General features: G+C 36.2%; 1 protein-coding gene across 2 annotated transcripts in view; it reads right to left on the bottom strand.

Moving 5' to 3' along the window:
• Window positions 1-22,015, bottom strand: part of Csmd3 (CUB and Sushi multiple domains 3) — a 1,090,370-nt gene that overhangs the window by 41,266 nt on the left and 1,027,089 nt on the right. For both annotated transcript variants that reach the window (XM_051159708.1, XM_051159709.1), the window contains 3 exons: window positions 18,230-18,406; window positions 2,045-2,224; window positions 411-584 (listed from right to left, as the gene is read on the bottom strand). In XM_051159708.1, the coding sequence (XP_051015665.1) occupies window positions 411-584; window positions 2,045-2,224; window positions 18,230-18,406 (531 nt within the window). The remainder of the gene's footprint in view (window positions 1-410; window positions 585-2,044; window positions 2,225-18,229; window positions 18,407-22,015) is intronic.

The following is a 22,015-nucleotide window of genomic DNA, read 5'->3' as shown; positions in this document are numbered from 1 at the left end:
AATGTACCTTCCATCAACACTGGGGAAGTCTAGAAATATTACCTAGAATTGGCTCCTTTGAGTGCTATGTAAGACCATGCCTACCAGAACAGGACAATAAATATAATTGGATTCTTAATCTAGTTGATTAGTAATGATTCTCTGCTTTGAAGGAATATTTTTAAAAGAATGATTTTTACTGAAAGAAGGCACTTTGGTTCAAGCCTTTTGTTCTGAACTGTATGGAATATAATGACTAGACTAAATGAAGAATAGCCACATTAATAAAAATGACTTTTTAAATTGAAATCTTAATTGTGTATTTGTAGGACGCTTAACCTCTGTGAGTATGGCCTAGCAAATCTGAAAGGTTGAAGCAGCAAATATTACTTTAAAACATTACAGTTATTATAAGAAGTTTTGCTACTTACGTAAGCACTGCGGGACCTCACCGCTCCAGGTACCATTGCCTACACAGGTCAGAACGGCAGGAAAGGACAGCTCATATCCTGCAGAACAGATGTAGCTGATACTAAAGCCCCAGTCAAAATTTGTTCCTTCCAGCCTTCCATTAGAGATCTGGGGAGGAGCTGAGCAGGTAACAGCTGCAATTACATTAAAAGTAATTAGACACAGCTGTTGAAGTGCCCTCAGTGTGAAATAAATAAATAATTATCATTAAGAGCTGCATATGTGCTACTTAACCTTTTGGAGGACAATACCGTGTGGCACGCCTTATTCTTCTGTTAGTTTTCTTGCAAGATCCCTAAAATGAAAGCCTGGAGGAGAATGCTTTCTCTTGGCAGCATAATGGCTACCAGTTCTTCTCACAAAATAACAAGCTTCCCGATACTAAATAGGGAGAGAAAGGGGGTGACCTTCTTTCTAACACGCTGCAACTGATGACAGTTTTCCCTCTTATATAAAATTATTTCCCAAGGACCTTGAGAGAGGCTGAGGAGCTGGGTGTCTTGGCTAGGTTTAGACTCAGCATGGAAACTGGGTGTTTAAAAGCAGTTTTATAGCATTTTCCAATACAGAAAAAACATGTTTTTGATTACAGCGTTCAGTGTACAGTCTGCATGAAAGCATGCAGAGTCATATTTTAAAGCCCAGTATATTTGTAAATATATAATTAATTTTTAAAATTTAGGTTTGCTTTACTTGTGTTATCCTTAGAAAGAGTCATGTTGGAAAAGTGTCAGATATGAGATCAAAAGGATATAACAAACCTGTAAGTGTGACTGTTAGAAGATTCTATTATGATGACTATCCTTAGGTAGAGGCAAATTTTTGAATTTGCTAGTATTTTGATTTTCATTATACATATAAATGAATGTACAGAACAACTTATGAACTATATACACCTATGTGTGGATCAATACGCGGAATTTCACATATATTAATATTAATATTCAGACTATAAGATGAAACTATCTCTAATTTTACTCAGAAAATGTAAAGCATTACGAAAACAGAAACACATTGGAATAATTATATTTGTAAAAATATAAGTTATATACATATCAAGTGACAAACTCTTACCCGCACAAAGGGATGTATGGATAAATACCATCAATTACCAAAATAAAGCTATCCTAAAACATCATTATCTGACATAAAGTTTCCTTTAACTTAAATATTAATGTAGCGTTGTTCACACTAGCCTTTATAAATTAAAATTTTATTTTACTATCTCTAAAAGGATGGCCTTAAATGGCTGAGCAGGTTAAAGTCACAACTTATTCAAGTTATATTCCTTTACAGATATGTGCCTACTGGAATAAGTGTCATTGGTGAATACGTACTGGACAATGTTTGTGCTTTGTTCTTCTGCTGCACTACAGACCACCATCACTACGTACAATCCAAAATAAGATTGAAGAAGCTACTATTTTGAAATATCTCACATTACACTATATTTTAAAATATACCACTCCACATTTTGGTTTCAGAAAAAAAAAAACAGAGTATGTATATACTTAAATATACATTAAATGTGCTTATAAACAAGAAAATGTATAATGGTTATTACTTGGCAATGTTGACAGAACTATTTTCATACCTCTGCATGTTGGCATGATTCCACTCCACGTGCCATTAGTTGTACATGTCCTGATCGTGGAACCATTTAATTCCATCGTATAGCCTGGCTGGCACATGTAAGAAACATTTTGCCCAACGACGAAATCATCTCCATACCTCAGTCCATTAGCTGGTATACCCGGGTCTCCACAACTGATGACTAACAATACCAAATAAGAGGGAAGTATGGTTACCATGTCTCCTATTTAACTTTGAGTACTAAGCATAAGACATGCTTAACTTATATGTAGGGAAAAGAATTTCCATGCTTATGTTTAGCCTTAAAACATGACCGCATTTAAAGAACACATTGGCAGACCTTGATTATAATCATAGTCTTTGTACATGTTGTCCAGGGTGTTTCGAAACTGCCATTTACATCTTGAATAATCTTGCTTAAAATGCCATTATTTTACCCTGACCTGGTGCAGTGAGCACTTTAATTTGCATTATGCAATCATGGAAAAATTGTATTAAGAAACTGGAACACAGGACAGGCAAGGTGGGCCAGCAAGTAAAGGTTCTTGTCAACAAGCCCAACAACCTCAAGTCCAGCCCTAGAACCCACATGTTGGAAGAAGAGAGATGATTCTCCAAAGTTGCTCTCAAGTTACATGGATGATGTAGCATATGTGCATCCCCACATATACATACATGGATACATTAAATAAATAAATAAATACATTAAGGTAAAAGATTTGTTAAACTAAAATAAGATATTAAAGACAAATGATATCTATGTTATTCTTTGTGTCCATATTTCTCATATTAAACAGCTCATTATCACCTAGGCTGAACGAATACTCTTTAGACATTGAAGTCCCTATTGTTGAATGAATGAGCTAGGGGTATTATGAATTGGCCACGCAAACCCAAACATTTTATTTATTTCTATTATAAGTAGATTCTTCTCTCATATGATATATCCTGACCACAGATTCTGCTTCTTCCATTCTTACTAGCTTCCCAGAACTTCCCCCTCCCACAGATCCACTCTCTATCCACTTCCTTTTTAGAAATCAGCAGACTTGAAAGAGATAACAGCAAAACAGGACAAAACCAAAATACAGTCGGACAAGGCAAAAGCCCTTGTTTGGAGGCTGGGCAAGGCAACACAACAGGAGTAAAAGAGTCCCTAGAGCAGGCAAAAGAAAGATACCCACTCTTAGGAGTCCCGTGAAAACATCAAGCTAACAGCCGTAATGTATATGCAGAAGACTCTACGGTTTGAAGTTCAGGAGAGAGATATTGATTTGCTGTGCCGTGAACTTTAACTATTATTTCTGACTTTCCACATTTGAACTCACATCCGCAATGAAAATCGACAACAGTGTGGTGAGGACCTCTATTAACCAATGACACAGCTGCCCATTCTTATACTGATCTCACAGCAGGAACATAAATAGGGAACCTAGGCAGAGAAAGGGGCACAGGCTGTAAGGATTTGGTAGGCTAGAACACTGCAAAGGTCAGGGATCAAAGACAGTATCCATAAATTCATGCCCATTGTCCCAATGGGCTTCAGTTACAGAAGAAAAATGAGTAGATCAGGAACTGAGATTGCCATCAATGAAGAGTAAACTCTAAGTACGGAATCCTTATTCAGCACAGGCTTAGTATCTATTGCTGTAAGATCTAGTCCATGCTGTCTGCCTATATAATGAATCATTTAAACTGTTACTAAGAAGATCTTTGAGAAACACTTGGGTCAGTTGAGAAACAAGCATAACACCAAACAGAATTCTGAAGAAAATAAAAACCCATAGTAATAATTATGATGTTGTTAAAAAGCCAATTGTTTTTAAGTATGTTCTTAAGTATGATTTGGGAAACGAGTTGGTTAAGAGACTTTAGGCAATTAGAGAAAGTAAGACATAAGTTATGCTTATGAGCTTATGCAGATAAAATAACACTTAATATGGTTGATGCTGATGAATTACCAAATCGCCCAAATAGTTTCTGTAAGCTAGACATTGCCCAAAATGGGAATTTCCCTATCTCCTGCATTCTTTTCAAGTTAACTTTTCCTAATATTTGAAGATTCTAGGTCACATACATAGATTGAACTGAGAAATGAAACACTATAACACTATGATTAAATTATTACTGGTTTTCTATTAAGATTAATTAATGTCAATATTTTATATCATTCTATTCTTTTGGATCCTAAGGGTCTTTAGTATAAATGTTTCAATTAAAGTTGAGGAATAATATGTAGGATATCTCATATATAATCCTTTGGCTTGTAAATTAGTTGGTAGACTTCAACTAGTCAAATTTAACCTAAACTCTATCTTAAAATTTATAGCATGAAAACTTTTCTTCCATTTATTATCAATAAGAAAAATCTTAACAAGATAAAACAGATTTGTATAGGAAATAAATAATCCTGCACATTACCAAAACTATTTCTTTTTCTGGCTTCCAAATTTACCACCATATAAAATTGACTACAGACTTTACATGTATTTTATTGCACTTTTTTTGGTTAATTCCTGGTTTCACCCGATTCTTAATGAGAAAGAGGACATTAGGAGAACATCCACAAAATCTTGTCTGGACAGCACCGTTTACACATTGAATTTGAACCAAGGCAAGAAGGATTATTCATGGAGTAGGTAAGAGTGCTCATAAGCTGAGGTGCGTGCACCACAAGAGGAAAGCTAGGGTTTGTGCTTCACCCAGGCACTGAGAAAGAGCTGTGATCACTGCAGTGGCTGCATGATAGAACATATGACAACAAAAGCTTCAGAAGAGTTTGTTTCATGACTTCCTAATGAAGCAAAGGCCAGTAGAAGAGTCAGTTTCCAATAGCAACAGTCTTTGTAAATAGCACTTGCTTGGCTAGTCAATTCATTCACGACCAATTTGTTTGCAGCTATCAGAGGAGGCCTTGGTTTTTGTAGACAAAATATTGAACAGTAACTCTTTAGGACTTTATTCTAAAGTTAGAGATGTTAATATGCCATAGTGGATGCTGTGGGTTTTCTACAGAAAATCTCCAAAAACCGCTCAAATCCCTAAATACATGCATATACTACTCGATAACAAGACTGAAATTTCTATGTTCTTGTATTCTCAAAAAATAGTATAGTGCATGCATCACCATAAGAGATTAAATACTTGTTTATAGAATAAACAATTTCATGAGTTTACAAAGTAATTGAATTTTTAGTTTAGAAATAAACCCACCTAAATTACATTGTTTTAAATTATTCAATCTATTTTTGTGGAAATATGCTCATTCTTTTTATTCAGTTGGTACAATTTATCATAAATTTTACAAATGGGATCTCTACAGAATAAGTGAAAGATAACTGTAGTAGTTAGGTAAATTTTTGTCACTACCTTAGATCTATTTTCAGTTTTACTTCTTTTGTGAACATATGAATGTATATTTTTAATAAAAAATAACATCACATGCCCCATAAGTTTTTTGTATTTTTTTGTTTTTTAATATATTTTATTATTTTATTCATATTACATCTCAATTGTTATCCCATCCCTTGTATCCTCTCATTCCTTCTTCCCCCCCCCATTTCCCCTTTACTCCTTTCCCCTGTGATTGTGATGAGGGGGACCTCTTCCCCCTGTATATGCTCATAGGGTATAAAACCTACTATCCTTCCTCTGAGTGCCACCAGGCCTCCTCATAAAGGGGACGTGGTCAAATATGGGGCACCAGAGTTAGTGTGAAAGCCAGTCCAAATTCTCCCCTCAACTGTCGAGAATGTCCTGTTCATTGACTAGATCTGGGTAGGGGTTTGAAGTTTATTGCATGTATTGTCCTTGGCTGGTGCAATAGTTTGAGCAGGACCCCTGGGCCCAGATCCGCCTGTCATAATGTTCTTCTTGTAGGTTTCTAGGACCCTCTGGATCCTTCTATTTCTCCAATAAAATTTATTTTAATGGAATATGTAATGAATATTGTACATGTTTCACTTATAGGCCTAATTAATTGATTTTAATATTCTATATACCCTTTTGAGACATATAGTTAAATTATTTATTGTCTTAATCTTTGTTCACTGTTCTAGAGCAGCAAGATGTATGTTTTTTGAGACACCAGACACTGAAAATGTTGTTTTTATTTTCTCAAATGAGAACATGAGATAAGGGCCATACCCAAGCTTTAGGAATATGTGACTTGGGCTGAGCCCAGAATGTACCTAGTTCTGTTCTATCTATGCCTAGACCTAGGCCTGGAAGCTTCTAGCCTCCATACAACTTAATCTTCTGCAAGCCCTGAGCCCAGAAGACTTCAGCTTCTGGTCTCAGTCTGCTAACCTAGACTGAGAATGTTTTCAGGCTCCAAGACTTACTCTTTCTAGTTCTGAACTCTCGCTGGATGGTTTAACTCAGCTGTTCAGGATCAAAACTCTTCTCCAAGCTGACTGATTCTCACTGACTTCTCACAACTTCTCACTGAATTGCTCTGCTTAGAAAAAAACTGCCCTACAAGTAGAACATTATGATAGGCATATTTGGGCCCAGGGGTCCCGCTCAAACTAAGGCACCAGCCAAGGACAATACAGGCGGTAAACTTTAAACCCCTACCCAGATCTAGCCAATGGTCAGAACATTCTCCACAGTTGAGTGGAGAGTGGGTTATGACTTTCTCACATACTCTGGTGCCTCACATTAGACCATGTCCCCTGGAGGGGGGGACCTGGTGGCACTCAGAGGAAGGACAGCAGGTTACCAAGAAGAGACTTGATACCCTATGAGCATATACAGGGGGAGGTAATCCCCCTCAGGAACAGTCATAGAGGAGGGGAATAAGGGAAAAATGGGGGGGAGGGAAGAATGGGAGGATACAAGGGATGGGATAACCATTGAGATGTAACAAGAATAAGTTAATAATAAAAACAATAAATTAAAAAAAAAAAAAGAAAAAGAAAAAATTGCCTCTGAATTCCAGGAACTGAACTGCACTGACTGCAGGAACTGAATGCAACTGAACAGCTCAACTGAATTGAATTGAACTGCCTCCTACCCAACCCAACTCCCAAACTCTGCTGTACCATTTCCAAGAATTCTCTTGTACTATCTCTCCTCCTCTCTCTCTCTCTCTCTCTCTCTCTCTCTCTCTCTCTCTCTCTCTCTCTCTCTCTCTCTCTCTCGTTAAGTAGCCTCTCCTTCCTCTTTGTTCTCATGAGAGGTGGATGTATCCTACCCGTGACTCATTCTGCCAAATCCTTCTCTGATTGGTCATTTTGCCCCTCAATTAGACACCACTGTTTTTGGATTAAAGATGTGCACTATATTCCTGCCAGAGGGACTGAAGATGTGTCATGTCTATATTCCAACCAGAGGGATTAAGGTGTGTATTCTAACCAAAGGGATTAGAGGTATATACTAAGGCTTTGCCAACAAAAGAATATATACTACTGTATCCACAAAATAATGTTGAAGCAACTATCTAGTAATGTAAACTTAAGTTGTCTCTCAATTTGAATGTAAATTTTCTTTTCAAATCTCAAAGATAGAGGATATCTGAACCTCAACATTGGTACTATTGTTTTTGCCCAGATAATTCCTGACTGTGGTAATGATTTTTGTGCATTGTGGATATTCTGCATGATAACTAGTTACTACCCACTTCCTCCCAATGTAAGCCCCACTCTGAGTGTGACCAACAAAAATATCCAACACTGATATATGTTTCCTAGAAAGTGAAATAGACCAAGGTCTAGAACAACAGTACTGAGTCATGGCACCCTCTCCTTCAAAGGAAGCAGATCATGTCTTAGCATTCATTCATTCTATTTTCTGATTATTCCTCACCTAGTCCTCTCTTGGGACATTTAAAATTACCTGCAGTAAGAAGAAAAAAAATCTCTGAAAGGTTTCATTCTGGACTTGGAACCAAGATTTAGTAATGACTATTTTTATGCTGGTTGTTGGGAATGAAAAGCCTTAGAATCCTTATCACTCAAATTGATTTATTTAATGTACTGGCTCTGTCTCAAATGAGTAAGACCTGCCAAATGCATGTACTGGGCATTGGTCATTTTGGAAGTAGAAATTCTAGTTTGTAAAAGAGCAAAAAAGAGTGAGAGAGCAAGGAGGAAATAAGGGGCAGTGGCGGGGGAGAACCTTCCAAGTAAATCAGTGAGAAATTTTGTTTTGTTGTGGTTGCTCTGAACACTAATCCAAATTCTTTTTCACAAAACCCCATGTGTACAAAATATACTATGGGCTCCAGGTACTAGGTATACACATATCTGGTGTACATGGAAAGGGAGAGGCACATTAATAACCTAGTTTAATGCATTCATTTTTTAAATTCACTTTACATCCTGGTGGTAGCATCCTCCTCACCTCCTAGTCCCATCGTGTCTCTCTCTCTCTCTCTCTCTCTCTCTCTCTCTCTCTCTCTCTCTCTCTCTCTCTCTCTCTCTCTCTCCTCTCTCTCTCTCTCTCTCTCTCTCTCTCTCTCTCTCTCTCTCTCTCTCAAACTCCTCCCCTATTCCTCAGAAGAGGAGCTTCCTTTCCTATTCACCCCAGCTCTTCAAGTTGCATCAGGACACAGAGCATGTTCTCTTCCTTACAGGCTTGGCAAGGCAATCTTGCCAGGGGGGAGTAATAAAAAACCTGGCAAGACAGTCTATATCAGAGAGAGCCCCTGCTCCCCTCAATAGAGGACCCACATGTAACATGAGCTAATAATCAGCTATATCTTTGTCTGATGCCTATGTCCAGTCCATGCAAGGTCCTTGGTTGCTACCCAAGTATCATAAAGCTCCACTGGGCCCTGGCCAGTTGGCTTTCTTGGTGTTCTTGTGACACTCTTGTCACTTCCAGGTCCTTTTCTCCACCATCCCCCACCGATAAGTTTCCACTAGATTCCCTATGCTTCCTCCAATGTTTGGCTGTGAATCTTAGCATACATTTCTAGCCACTGCTGGCTGGAACTTCTCAAAGGACAACTCTACTAGACTCCTGTTTGCAAGCATAGCAGAGTATGTTATTAGTGTCAGGGTTTGGTTCCCTCCCATGGGGTATTTTTTGGGTTGGGCCAGGCATTGGTTAAACATTCCCTCAATCTCTGCTCTATCTGCTCTATATTTATGCCTGCAGGGTAATTTTTGAGTCAAAGGTTTGTCATGGGTTGGTGTTTCCCTCTATCTACTAGGAGACTTGTCTAGTTAGAGGGGATCCTCTTCATTCTCTATGGCTTCTGCTAACACGAGCCTTTGCTAGAGTCCCTCTCATATTGCTCGGGAACCTACCCTGACTTAGGTCTCCAGCTTGTTCCAGACATTCACGTGTCCACAGTTTCTCTTTTATCTACAGGCCTTTTGTGTTTCTGGTCCCAATCTCCCTAGGTCTGATCTCCACCCTAATATATATCTGTTTCCCTCTCCTAACTTATTTTTTCTCTATTCAACTACCACCTCTTTCTATAATACTTCCACTTCTGAATGAGACGTAAGCATCTTCCTTGAATCATCCTTATTAGTTATCTTCTTTGGATCTGTTCATTGTAGTATATGGCTAAAATCCACTTATAAGTGAGTTACATACCACGTGTGTCTTTCTGGGTCAGCATTGCCTTACTCAAGGTGATCATTCCTAGTTCTATCCATTTGCCTGCAAATTTCAACAGTTCTTTGTTTTTAATACCTGAAAAGTATTCCATTGTGTAAATTACACCACAGTTTCTTTATCCATTCTTCAGTTGAGGAACATCTAGGTTGTTTCCAGATTCTGTCTATTACAAATAAAGCTGCTATGAATATAGTTGAGCAAATGGCTTTGCTGTATGGTGGAGCATCTTTTGGGTAAATGCCCAGGAGTGGTATAGATGGGTCTTGAGGTAGAACTATTCCCAATTTTCTAAGTAAATGCCAAATTGATTTCTATAGTCATTGTTCATGTATGCATTCCCACCAACAATGGATGAGTGTTGCCCTTTTTCCACATCCTTGCCAGAATGTGCTGCCACTTGACTTTTTGATCTTAGGCCTTCTGATAAATGTAAGATGGAATCTCAGAGTCACTTGATTTGCATTTCTCTAACGACTAAGGACATTGAGCATTTCTTTAAGCAATTCTTGGCCATTTGAGATTCCTCTGTTGAGAATTCTGTTTAGCTCTGTATTCCATTTTTAATTGGCTTATTTTGTTTATTGATGTTTAATATTTTGAGTTCTTTATATATTTTGGATATTAGTCTTTTTTCAGATGTTAGATTTTTGAAGATCTTTTCTCAATCTGTAGACTGTCATTACTTTCTATTGACAATGTCCTTGGCCTTACAGAAGCTTTTAAGTTTCAAGAAGTCCCAATTAATTGTTTAACTTGGAGCCTGAGACTTGAACTTCTGTTCAAGAAGTTGTCTCCTGCTCCAATGTGTTCAAGGTTCTTTTCCACTTTCTTTTCTAATAGTTTTACTGTATCTGGAGATATTTTGTCCACTTCAACTAGAGTTTTGTGTGGGGTGATAAATATGTATCTGTTTCTATATTTTCTACATGTAGACATCCAATAAGACCAGCATCATTTGATGAAGATGTTGTCTCTTTTCCATTGTATACTTTTAGCATCTTTGTCAAATATCAAGTGTGTATAGATGTGTGGGTTTATTTCTGGATACTCTTATCTAATTCCACTGATTAATCAGTCTATTTCTATGTTAGTACCAGTTGGTTTTATTACTATTTCTCTGTAGTAGAGCTTAAAGTCAGGCTGGAGATACCTCTAGAACTTTTTTATTTTATTGGATTAGTTTAGCTATTCTGTTTTCTTTTTCATATGAAATTGAGAATGGTTCTTTCAAGGTCTGTAAAGAATTGTGTTTGTGTTTTAATGAGAAGCACATTGAATTTGTAGATTGCTTTTAGTAAGGTGGCATTTTTATTATGCTTATCCTACCAATCAATGAGGTGAGACATCTTTCCATTTTCTGGTATCTTCTTCAATTTATTTCTTTAGAGACATGAAGTTCTTGTTCTATAGTTTTTTATTTCCTTGCTTAAAGTTATGCCACAATACTTTATATCATTTGTGACTATCGTGAATGGTGTTGTTTTGCTAATTTCTTTCTCAGCTTGTAATTTTTAAAAAGGATGGCTACTGATATTTTTAATTAGTCCTGTATCCAGCCACTTTGCTAAAGGTGTTTATTAGCATATATTCTGTGAATAGTGATATGACTTCTTCCTTATCAATAATGATCTACTTGCTCTCTTTTCATTGTCTTATTGTTCTAGCTAAAACTTCAAGTACTATATTGAAGAGATATGACAAGAGTGGACAGCACTGTCTTGTCCTTGATTTTAGTAGAAATGCTTTGAGTTTCTCTCCATTTACTTTGATGTTGGCTGGCTATTGGATTGCTGTATATAGCCATTATTATGGTATGTTTGGGCCTTGTATCCCTGATCTCTCCAAGACTTTAATAATGAAGTGCTGTTGTATTTTGTCATAATTTTTTTTCTGCATCTAATGAAACTATCATGTGACTTTTTTCTTTCAACTTGTTTATACCGTAAATTACCTTGATGCATTTTAGTATAGCTGTTGAATGGTCCCTGCATTCCTTGGATAAAACCTACTTAATCATGGTTAATGATTTATTTGATGTGTTCTTAGGTTTGGTTAGCAGGTAATTGTGTGGTGTCAGCATCATGATGACTGTGGCTTCATAGAATGAGTTTTGCCATGTCCCTTCTGTTTCTGTTTTGTGGAAGTGTGAGGAGTATTAGGATTGAGTCATTTTTGAAAGTTTGGTAGAAATTTTCTCAAAAACCATTTGTCCTAGGGCGGTTTTTTTTTTTTTGGGGGGGGGGCTGGGGTGCAATTTTGTTGCACTCTTGAATGAGTATTTCTTCTGCTGTTAAAAGTACTTAACTCTTACACTTAATAAACACCTTCAGCAAAGTGTCTGGATACAAAATAAATTAAAAAAAAAAAACAGTAGCCTTCCTTTACACAAAAGACAAAAGGCTGTGAGAGAAATTAGAGAAACAACACTCTTCACAATAGCCAAAAAACATAAAGTATCTTGATGTAACTCTAATCAAGCAAGTGAAATATCTGTATGAAAATAGCTTCAAGTCTCTGAGAAAAGAAATTGAAGATATCAGAAGATGGAAAGATCTTCCATGCTCATGGACTAGTAGGATTAACATATAAAGGTGATCATCTTGCCAAAAGCAATCTATAGATTAAATGATATTCCCAACAAAATTTTTATAGACATTGAAAGAAGAATTCTCAACTTCATTTGAAAAATGGGAATAGCTAAGACAATCCTAAACAATAAAAGGTCTTCTGGAGGTAACTTCATCCCTGATCGCATGCTGTACGAATGAGCAGTAGTAATAAAACCAGCATGGTACTGGCATAGAAACAGGTGGATCGATAGAATCAAATCTAAGACACAGAAATAAACCCAAACACCTATGGACATTGATTTTTTTCAAAGAAGCTAAAATCATACAATGGACGAAGCACAAGAGATAGCATCTTCAATAAATGGTGCTGGTAACTGGTTGTCTACATGTAGAAAAATTCAAATGGACCCTTACTTATCACTCTGCACAAAACTAAAGTCTAAGTTTATTAAAGATCTCAACATAAAACTGGACACATTAAATCTGTTAGAAGAAAAAGTGGGGAAGAGCCTTGGGTTCATTGGCACAAGAGTTAACTTCCCGAACAGAACACCAACAGCTCAGGCTCTAAGAACAAAAATTAATAAATGGTACCTCAAGAAACTGAAAGGCTTCTGTAAGGCAAAGGACATTGTCAACAGAACAAAATGATAGCCTACAGACTGGGAAAAGATCTTCACCAACCCTACATCTGACTGAGGGCTAATATAAAAAATATATTTTAAAAAACTCAAGAAATTAAACATCACCAATCCAAATAATCCAATTAAAGAATGTGGTACAGGACTAAAAAGTGAATTTGCAACAGAGAAAAGTACATTGGCCAAGAAGCATTTAAAGAAATGCTCAAGTCTCTACTCATCATGGAAATGCAAACCAAAATGACTCTGAGATTCCATCTTACATTTATCAGAATGGCTAAGATCAAAAGCTCAAGCAACAGCATATGCTGGTAAGGATGTGGAGAAAGAGGAACAACTCCTCAATTGATGGTAGCAGTGAAATTTGTACAACCACTTTGGAAATCAATCAGGGGCTTTCTCAGAAAATTGGGAATAGTGCTACGTCAAGACGCATCTATATCAGTCCTCAGCATGTACCCAAAAGATGCTCCACCATACAATGATGACATTTAATCAACTATGTTCATAGCAGCATTATTCATAATAGCCAGAATCTGGAAACAACGTAGATGTCCCTCAACCAAAGAATGGACAAAGAAACTGTGGTACATTTACACAGTGAAATACTACTCAGGTATTAAAAACAAAGAAATCTTGAAATTTGCAGTCAAATGGATGGAACTCAGTGAGGTAGTCCAGACCCAGAAAGACATATATGGTATATACTCATTTATAAACCGATTTTAGCCACATAATACAGCCAACTACCACACTACAATACACAGACCTAAAGAATGCCTAATTCTCACTCAGAAGAACTAATGATATAGACCCCAGAAGCAGTTGAAAGGAAGGAACAGCAAGGGAGCTTACCATAGGTGTCATCTGAAAGTCTCCACCCAGCAGGGGGTCCAAGCAGATGCTGAGACCCATAGCCAAACTTAGGGTAGAGTGCTGGAAGTTTTGTGGAAAAGTTGGGGATAGAAGGACATGGAGGAGTCAGGAGGTCCACAAAGAGAACAATGGATCCAACAATCTGGGCATAGGAGGATAGTGCTGCAGAGACTGATGCACCAACCTAGAACCACGCATTCTGAGGACCTAGAACCGATTCTCATATGCAGGAAATAGGAAGCACTGTGTCCTTGTGGGTCCCAAAATACAGGGAGTAGAGACTACTTCTGACATGGACTCTAGTCCCCACACATTGATTACGTCCCCCTGGTAGGGATGGCTCCCCAGGTCACTGAGGAAATGGCATTTCAGATAAGGCTTGATAGGCTGAAGTGAGACAATAGGGGAGGAGGGCGCCCCTTTCTGATGACTAAGGGAAGGAGGGAGGGAGAGGGTTAGATGGAGGGAGGGTCGAATTAAGAGGTGAAGAGGAACAAGGCTATAATCAGGATATAAAGTGAACAAATTAAAAACAAAAATAAAGACTATACTCCATTTTTTTTTTAAAAAAAGTATTTCAATTATGATAATGCAAATACTTCCCTTCCCCTCTCCTCACCTCCTTGTTCTCTTTCAATTTCATGGTCAATTTTTCATTTTTTACATATGTATGTATATATGTAACTACATCTATATTTCTAAACATAACATGCTCAGTCTGTATCATTTGCTTTTTTCTGTTTTCAGTGCCGTCTGTTAAGTACTACATAATCAATTGGTGTTCTCTTCCATAGGGAATACTATATCTACCACTGTCTTTATTCCGTAGCTGCCTGTAGTGCCTCAAATATTGTCTCTTAATATAAACACATAGAAAAGCACTCCATCAAACTTAAAATCAGAGTGCTATTTTTAGCTACTTTTTGTGGCATCAAACATCTTTTTCTCCCAGGCTGTTTTGTTTATGGGTGTACCTTCATGCTTAAAATTCTTCTGTTCATGTTTTATGCTGTTTGACTGTGTAAACTTGACTCTAGGATATAATCTTTAATGCACAAGGAGAAAACTAGTGGTTTGTGGGAAGCTCTCACTGAGAACTTGCATAATAAGGACCTGCCTGTTCAGAAGAAAGAACACTGTGGAGGGAAGAGCTTTTGCTCAAGAGCTCTTATTATTATATCAGGCTGTAGGTTATTTGCCATTGCAATGAAGACAGAGAGTAAAGATAGTAAAGAAAACCAGGCAGAAAACACAAAGTTCAGGGTCAGAAGGAAACATTAGAATGCTGGTTTGCAAGTGCAATACACAATACTAATTTTAGCTCCTACACTTACTGATTTGCTATTGCAAATAAAGACTTGTCCTACCCACCCCAAAATTACTAATGTTTCCAATGTGAAATTGAAGTAATAATAGTACATTTTTCACAAGCGTGATAACTAAGTAGAGGAGTTCTGTTAATCACTTAGAACAATTTCTAAGTGGTAAATACTCAAGGATAGGCATTAGAATAGAAAAAGATGAAGGTTTTTTGGTTGTATATGTCTGCGTATGCATTTGCATGCATACATATGAGCTTGTAAATGCACTACCATTTGAATGTTTGCTTTCACCAAAAAAATTATGTGGAAATTTACCCAACTCCAATGATATAATATTAATAGATGGAGATTTCAGGAGGGGAGGTGTGAGGGGCTTGTTCTCATAAATGGAATTAGAACCATGTATTTGGGTTTGTACTGGTTAGAATGTGTTTGTTTTGTTTGTTTTTTTTTCCTGCCTTCTTCTACTGAATGGGGAAAAAAACTATTTTGGAAGCATAGAGGAGCTGTCACTAGACAGAATTAGATGACTACTTGACCCAACACTCCTCAGCCTTCACAACCAATGAGCTTTATGAATTACACTATTTCAGGTATTTTTGTAACACCGTAGAAATGGTCTTCCTAGCAAACTGAACACCGTTTTTAACATGATAACTCCATTTGCATGCAAGAGATCGAAAAGATAAGGCCTGTTAATTGGTAACACTCATTCTTAAGAGGAGGGACAAGGTAAGAGTCATTGAACCCATCAATTGATATATAGGCCACTCCTTCCTTTTGTATACTATATAGGCCACTCCTTCCTTATCTCACAGCCTTTTGTATACTATTCTACTTTTATTGTATACATCTATATGGTCTAGGGAGGCATTGAAAACATGTAGAGTAGATAATATGGAGGCATGTAGTCTAGAGGAGGTTAAATGAATGGAGATTACATCTATGGAGTTATGGGAAACCATCATGTATGCTGGGTTAAAATTTTCCAATGCAATTGCTTTGAGCTCCTTATAAGGAAGTGCTAGACACTGTACATATCTCACAAAGTGAAATAATCCCTATGATATGTTGTTGCATTAAATATATAATTAAACTAAGGTATTTTATTTTCATAAAATTTCTTTCAGGTATGATTTGAACATTCAATTAAATATTTTAGTTGTTTCAACATGAGCTTTAACATGTTTGACATTAGTACTTAAGCCTTTGCATATAATCATCATTAAAATAACATGTCCATAAATGGCAAGTAAAGTGAATCAAATGTATTAAATCATGTTTGACTTGAATTTAATCATTTTAATGTACATGAGTAATAATAAAATTACTTTTTCACACATGATTAAAAAAATAATGTATACAACTGAGTTCATCCAATAGTCAGGAAGCTAGGGCATGCTTCCATTTCTCAGTTTTTTGACCCATGCAATACAAGTCTAGGAAAATGTCTAAAGTTAGAGTACTCTACTTAAGGTTCACTGTCCATTAATAAGAAGAAATATAAAGCACAGATTGTATTGTAGTTACATATCCACTTAAAAATACTATCAGTCTCTTAGTTATTTTCACTATAGACTTTTAGAGTGCTTAATTTTCACTGGAAACTCCTTGCTTCTTTTTTGGAGATACAGTTTTTCTATTCATAGTTCATGCCATTATGAATGAACTAACCATATTGTTATGTATACAGTGTTCGAACTGTAGCAAATCTCCTGGTTTAGTAAAACTAATACTTGAATTAAATTGTTCAGCACAATGTTTCTCTTTGAAGTATTAATATAAAGAAATAGACTTTGTAGTTTCAAAGTTTGGAAATGATCTACTCTTAATTTAATTATTTTTAATGCCCCTCCCCATCTCTACTCATTCAAGTTCTCCACACACCCTCCCATCCAGATTCACCTACTTTCTGCCTCTCCATAAGAGGGAAATAGACTTCTAGGAGACAATAATAATAGTAAGTGTGATAAGATAAAGCAAACATAAATAATAAATAAATAAGTACGTAAATAAATAAATAAATTGTAACAAGGCAAAGCAAATGAGCAGATGGAAGAGAGCTCAAGAAAACACATCAGAAACAGTTGTACATAGAGACACACTAATTCTTACTCTCTGGAATCCCATAAAAACACAAAATATGAAGCCATAATACATATGAAAGGACCTTTAGAAGTTTAAGAGAGAGAGAGAGAGAGAGAGAAACATAGAAAAAGAGAGAGGTGAGAAAGAGAAGAGAGAGAAAAGAGGAGAGAGAGAGAGAGAGAGAGAGAGAGAGAGAGAGAGAGAGAGAGAGAGAGAGAGAGGGAGAGACCTTGATACAACATAATACAAGAAATCTCCAAAAATGCCTTTGAAATTGATTCTATACTGGCATTGGCCTAATCTTTCTGAGAAAGAAGGAAAAATAATAAACCATAAAGAAGAACAAACAAAACACTTAGGCAAGTGTGATCTTCAATAAATGTGTTGATTACATGCTTTCTCCTGCAGTTTTCCTTCCTTCAAGTTTTCTATCTTTCCTTTATCTTTTTGTTCATCCTTTAACTCTATCCTTCTGGTTTCTTTCTTTTTCTCATTCTTGCTTTTTTTATTTGACCTAGTTTTCCATTGTTTGGGAACAAACTCAAGGGTTCATATGTGATTCATAAGAAATGTAAAATTGAGCTGTATTTCTAACCCTAAATACAACTTTATTCTAGACATAGGCATTTGGGTATAGATTTTAAGAATTCATCACAGCAAATCTGTTATTATAACTGATTTTCTGTAACAAATCAAAAATAAGAATTGATTTATTACATCAAAACACCTATTAGGTTTTTCTGTGTCCTGGTGAGCAGTCACAAATAATGCCTATGCTTTTCAGACTTCTAGATGATTATTGGTTTGAGTTAGTTTGGGAAATGAAAATTTGAATTAATTGTAATTTTAATTCAATCTGATGAACTAGCAAGTATTATTCCTAAAGTGACATTAAATGTTATAAAATATGACTAATTTTCTTTGACTACTCTTTTTTGCCTACCCAATACAATACCTTGGTAAGGCTACCAATTCTTGAAATCAATAGTGAATAATTCAATCATAATCATATATAATATTTTAATCTAAAAGAGTTAACATTTAATTAAAACTTAACACACTTTTATATATCCTTTCTTGAATGAAAAATATAAAATATTAAGAGAAACATTACTTGTACAGTTGGGCAAACTTCCAGACCATGTTCCATTGGCAGTGCACTGTCTGACTGATGGTCCCGAAAGGACATAGCCTTCCATGCAGGAATAGATGACAGAGCTGGAAAATGTTGTACCATCAATTCGAAACACCTTCCCATTTGCTGTTGTTCCTGGATTACCACATTGTACAGCTATAAAACAAAAAGTTTACAAGTATCTTTGAAAATAATGTGAACAGAAATGTTTCCTCAAAGAGTTAATGACTAATGTTCTCTTACAATTTCCCAAAGAAATAATAAAATTCTCCAAACTTAGTAGTGAAATACCTTTGTAAAAGTAGTTGAAATTCAAGATGAACAAAGATTGATTTTGAGAACATTATTACTACATTTCAAATCAAAATAATATTTTTTAAAAACTGAGCAGTGTTAGTGCTTTTAGTACAACTGTTACAAAGTAAAGTAATTACTTGAAGATGGTTGCCTTCAGAAACCGTAAAGTTTTTCTTCTGCCTAATAACTAATTCATACAAAATTGGAAAATGAATAACAGGAATAAAATGGATAGATTTGTTATCTCTGTATTTCTTGAGCAGCTATAATATACATATATGTATAATTCAAATATTATGTACATCCACAGATATTTTATATAAAATATAAATAATCTGTGTTGTTATAATGTCTCTATTTAGACAAATAAGCACAAAGATGATCAGCATAACTAGTAAGCAACTAAACTATAATAATTAAATTTTCAATAAAATATCAAAAGTTCCCATTTTTAAAGAGAAAAGAGTAATAAATATAAGTAGTTTGAATGACTGAGCTATAATGGTCCTTAGGACTAAACAGACTATTCCATAGATATTTTCTCAGCCACATTCATTTGTGTTTTATTTACAAAACCAACAAATGAAAACATTAAATGTCCTACTGATGAATGCGTAATGAAAATTTGGTATATATACAAAATGGAATACTATTAATCTGTAAAGAATATAAAATCATGAAACTTATAGGCAAATTTATGGAAATATATAAACCATCTTGCTGTAACTGTAACCAAGCAAATTAAAGACCAGTATGACAAGAACATCAAGTCTCTGAAGAAATAAATTGAAGAGGATAGCAGAAGATGGAAAGATGTCTCATGCTCACGGAACAGTAGGATTAACATAGTAAAAATGGCCATCTTATCAAAAGCAATCTACAGATTCAATGAAATTCCCATCAAAATGCCAACATAATTCTTTACAGACCTTGAAAGAAGAACTCCCAACTGCATATGGGAAAACAAACAAACACCCCAGAATAACTAAAACAATCCTATACAATAAAAAGTCTAGAGGTATCTCCATCCTTGAATTCAAGATGTACTACAGAGCAACAGTAATAAAATCTTCATGGTACTGGATCAAAATAGATTGGTGGATCATGGAATTGAATTGAAGACCCCAAAATAAATCCTCATACCTATGGACAAAAGATTTTTTACAAAGAAGCCAAAACCACACAATGAAAAGAAGTATCCTCATTAAATGGTCTAACTGGATGTCTACATATAGAAAAATGCAAATAGATCTGTAATTATCACCCTATACAAATCTCAAGTCCAAGTGGATCAAAGAATTCAACATAAAGCCAGATACTTTAAATCTATTAGAAGAAAAAATGGGATCAGGCATGTACTCATTGGCACAAGAGACAAATTTCTGAACAGAATACCAGCAGCTCAGGCTCCAAGATTAACAATTAATAAGTGGGACCTCTTGAAAATGAAATGCTTCTGAAAGGCAAAGGACACTGTAAACAGAACAAAATGACAGCCTACAGACTAGGAAAATTTCTTCACCAACCCTACATCTGACAGGTGGTTAATATCCAAAATATTTAAAGAACTCAAGAAATTGAACACCAACAAACAATATAAACGAATTTAAAAATGAGGTAAAGAGCTAAACAGAATTCTTGACAGAGGAATATCAAATGGCCAAGAAACACTTAATGAAATGCACAATGTCTTAGTCATTAAAGAAATGCAAATCAAAACAACTCTGAGATTCCGTCTTACATCCATCAGAATGGCTAAGATCAAAAACTCAAATGACAGCACATGCTAGTGAAGGTGTGGAGAAAAGGGAACACTGCCACTTCTGGTGGAAGTGAAAACTTGTACAACCACTTTGGAAATCAATCTGGGCACTTTCTCAGAATATTTGGAATAGGGCTACATCAAGACCCAGCTATTCCACTCTTTGGCATATACCCAAAAGATGCTCCCCCATACAAGGACATTTGCTCAAGTATGTTCATCATCTTTATTCATAATACCCAGAATCTGGAAACAACCTATATGTCCCTCAATAGAAGAGTGGATATAAACTGTGGTATAATTAACGAATTTATCACTCAGCTATTAAAATCAAGGAAATCGTGAAATGTGCAGGCAAATGGATGAAACTAGAAGAAATCACTCTGAGTGAGGTGACCCAGGCACAGAAAGACATGCATGGTATATATTCACTTATAAGTGGATAGTAACAATATAAAACAGGATAACCATACTACAATTCACAATTTTAAAGAAGATAAGTAACAAGAAGGATCTGAGGGAGGATGCTTAATTCTCCTTCAGAGGGCAAATAGAATAGACACTGGAAGTTGTTGAAGAGAGGAAACAGGAAAAAAGCCTACCACAGATGCCCTCTCCAAGACTCCACCAAGCAGGGGAGATCAAAGAAGATGCTGCGACTCCAAGCCAAACTTTGAGAATAGCACAGGGAGTCTTTGAGTTTTTTAAAGAGCTGTGCGATAGAAGGACTTGGGGGACAGGAGCTTCCCAAGGAGACCAACAGAGCCAAAAATATCAGCCGTGGGATGCCTGCAGATAGTGGTGTACCAACCAAGGACCATGCATGGAGAGGACCTAAACTCCCTTCACAGGTGTAATTGATAGGCATCTCAGTCTCTGTGGGTCCCCTAATATGGAGAGAGCAGGAGCTGTATCTGATATGGACTCCCTTGCCTGCTAGTTGATCAGTTCTCCTTGGTGGAGCAGCCTTCTCAGGCAATCTTGAAGAGACTTGGTAGGCTGGAGTCAGAAAGTAAGGGAGGAGGGTTCCCTCTGTCTGAGGACTAGGGGAGTGATGGAGAAGGAAAGAAGGGAAAAGGTAGGGATGGTGTAACTGGGAGGAAACTACAATTCAGATGTGAAGTGAATTAAAAATTAATTAAAATTTAAAAAATAAAATAAAATTTAATAATTAAAAAAAGAAAAATGCTCAATGCCCTTAGTCATCAGAGAAACAGAAATTAAATTTGACTCTTAAATTCCATTTTATACCCATCAGACGGGCTACTCAAGTGACAGCACATGGAAAAAGGGGAAGCTCTCTTCCTTTGCTGGTGGGATTACAAACTTGTACCACCATGTCAGTCTTGATGTAACATGATATCCTGGGATGCCTTGATGGGTGGCTCCACTTTTCTGAGCAGAAGGGAAGGGAAGATGCTATGGGAAGAGGATAGGAAGAAGGGACCAGCAGGAAAGGAAGGAGGGAGCTACAATCTAGATGGAAAGTGAATATATTTAAATAAGACTAAATTAAAAAAATAAAAAATAAAATTGAAATAAATCATGTATATATATTTCAATTTTATGTATATGATTTGTAGTGACAACATTCTCCCACCAGCCACAGCTTATCTAAAACAAAATTCCTAATGCCAGGCATAGCAAATCTCCTTTGAGTTGTTGGTCTGCGAATATTTAAAATCCTCAATCAATACAGGCTATTG

This window comes from Acomys russatus, chromosome 17, assembly GCF_903995435.1.
Source record: "Acomys russatus chromosome 17, mAcoRus1.1, whole genome shotgun sequence".
NCBI lineage: Eukaryota > Metazoa > Chordata > Mammalia > Rodentia > Muridae > Acomys > Acomys russatus.
This window is presented reverse-complemented; position numbering and strand designations above follow the sequence as displayed.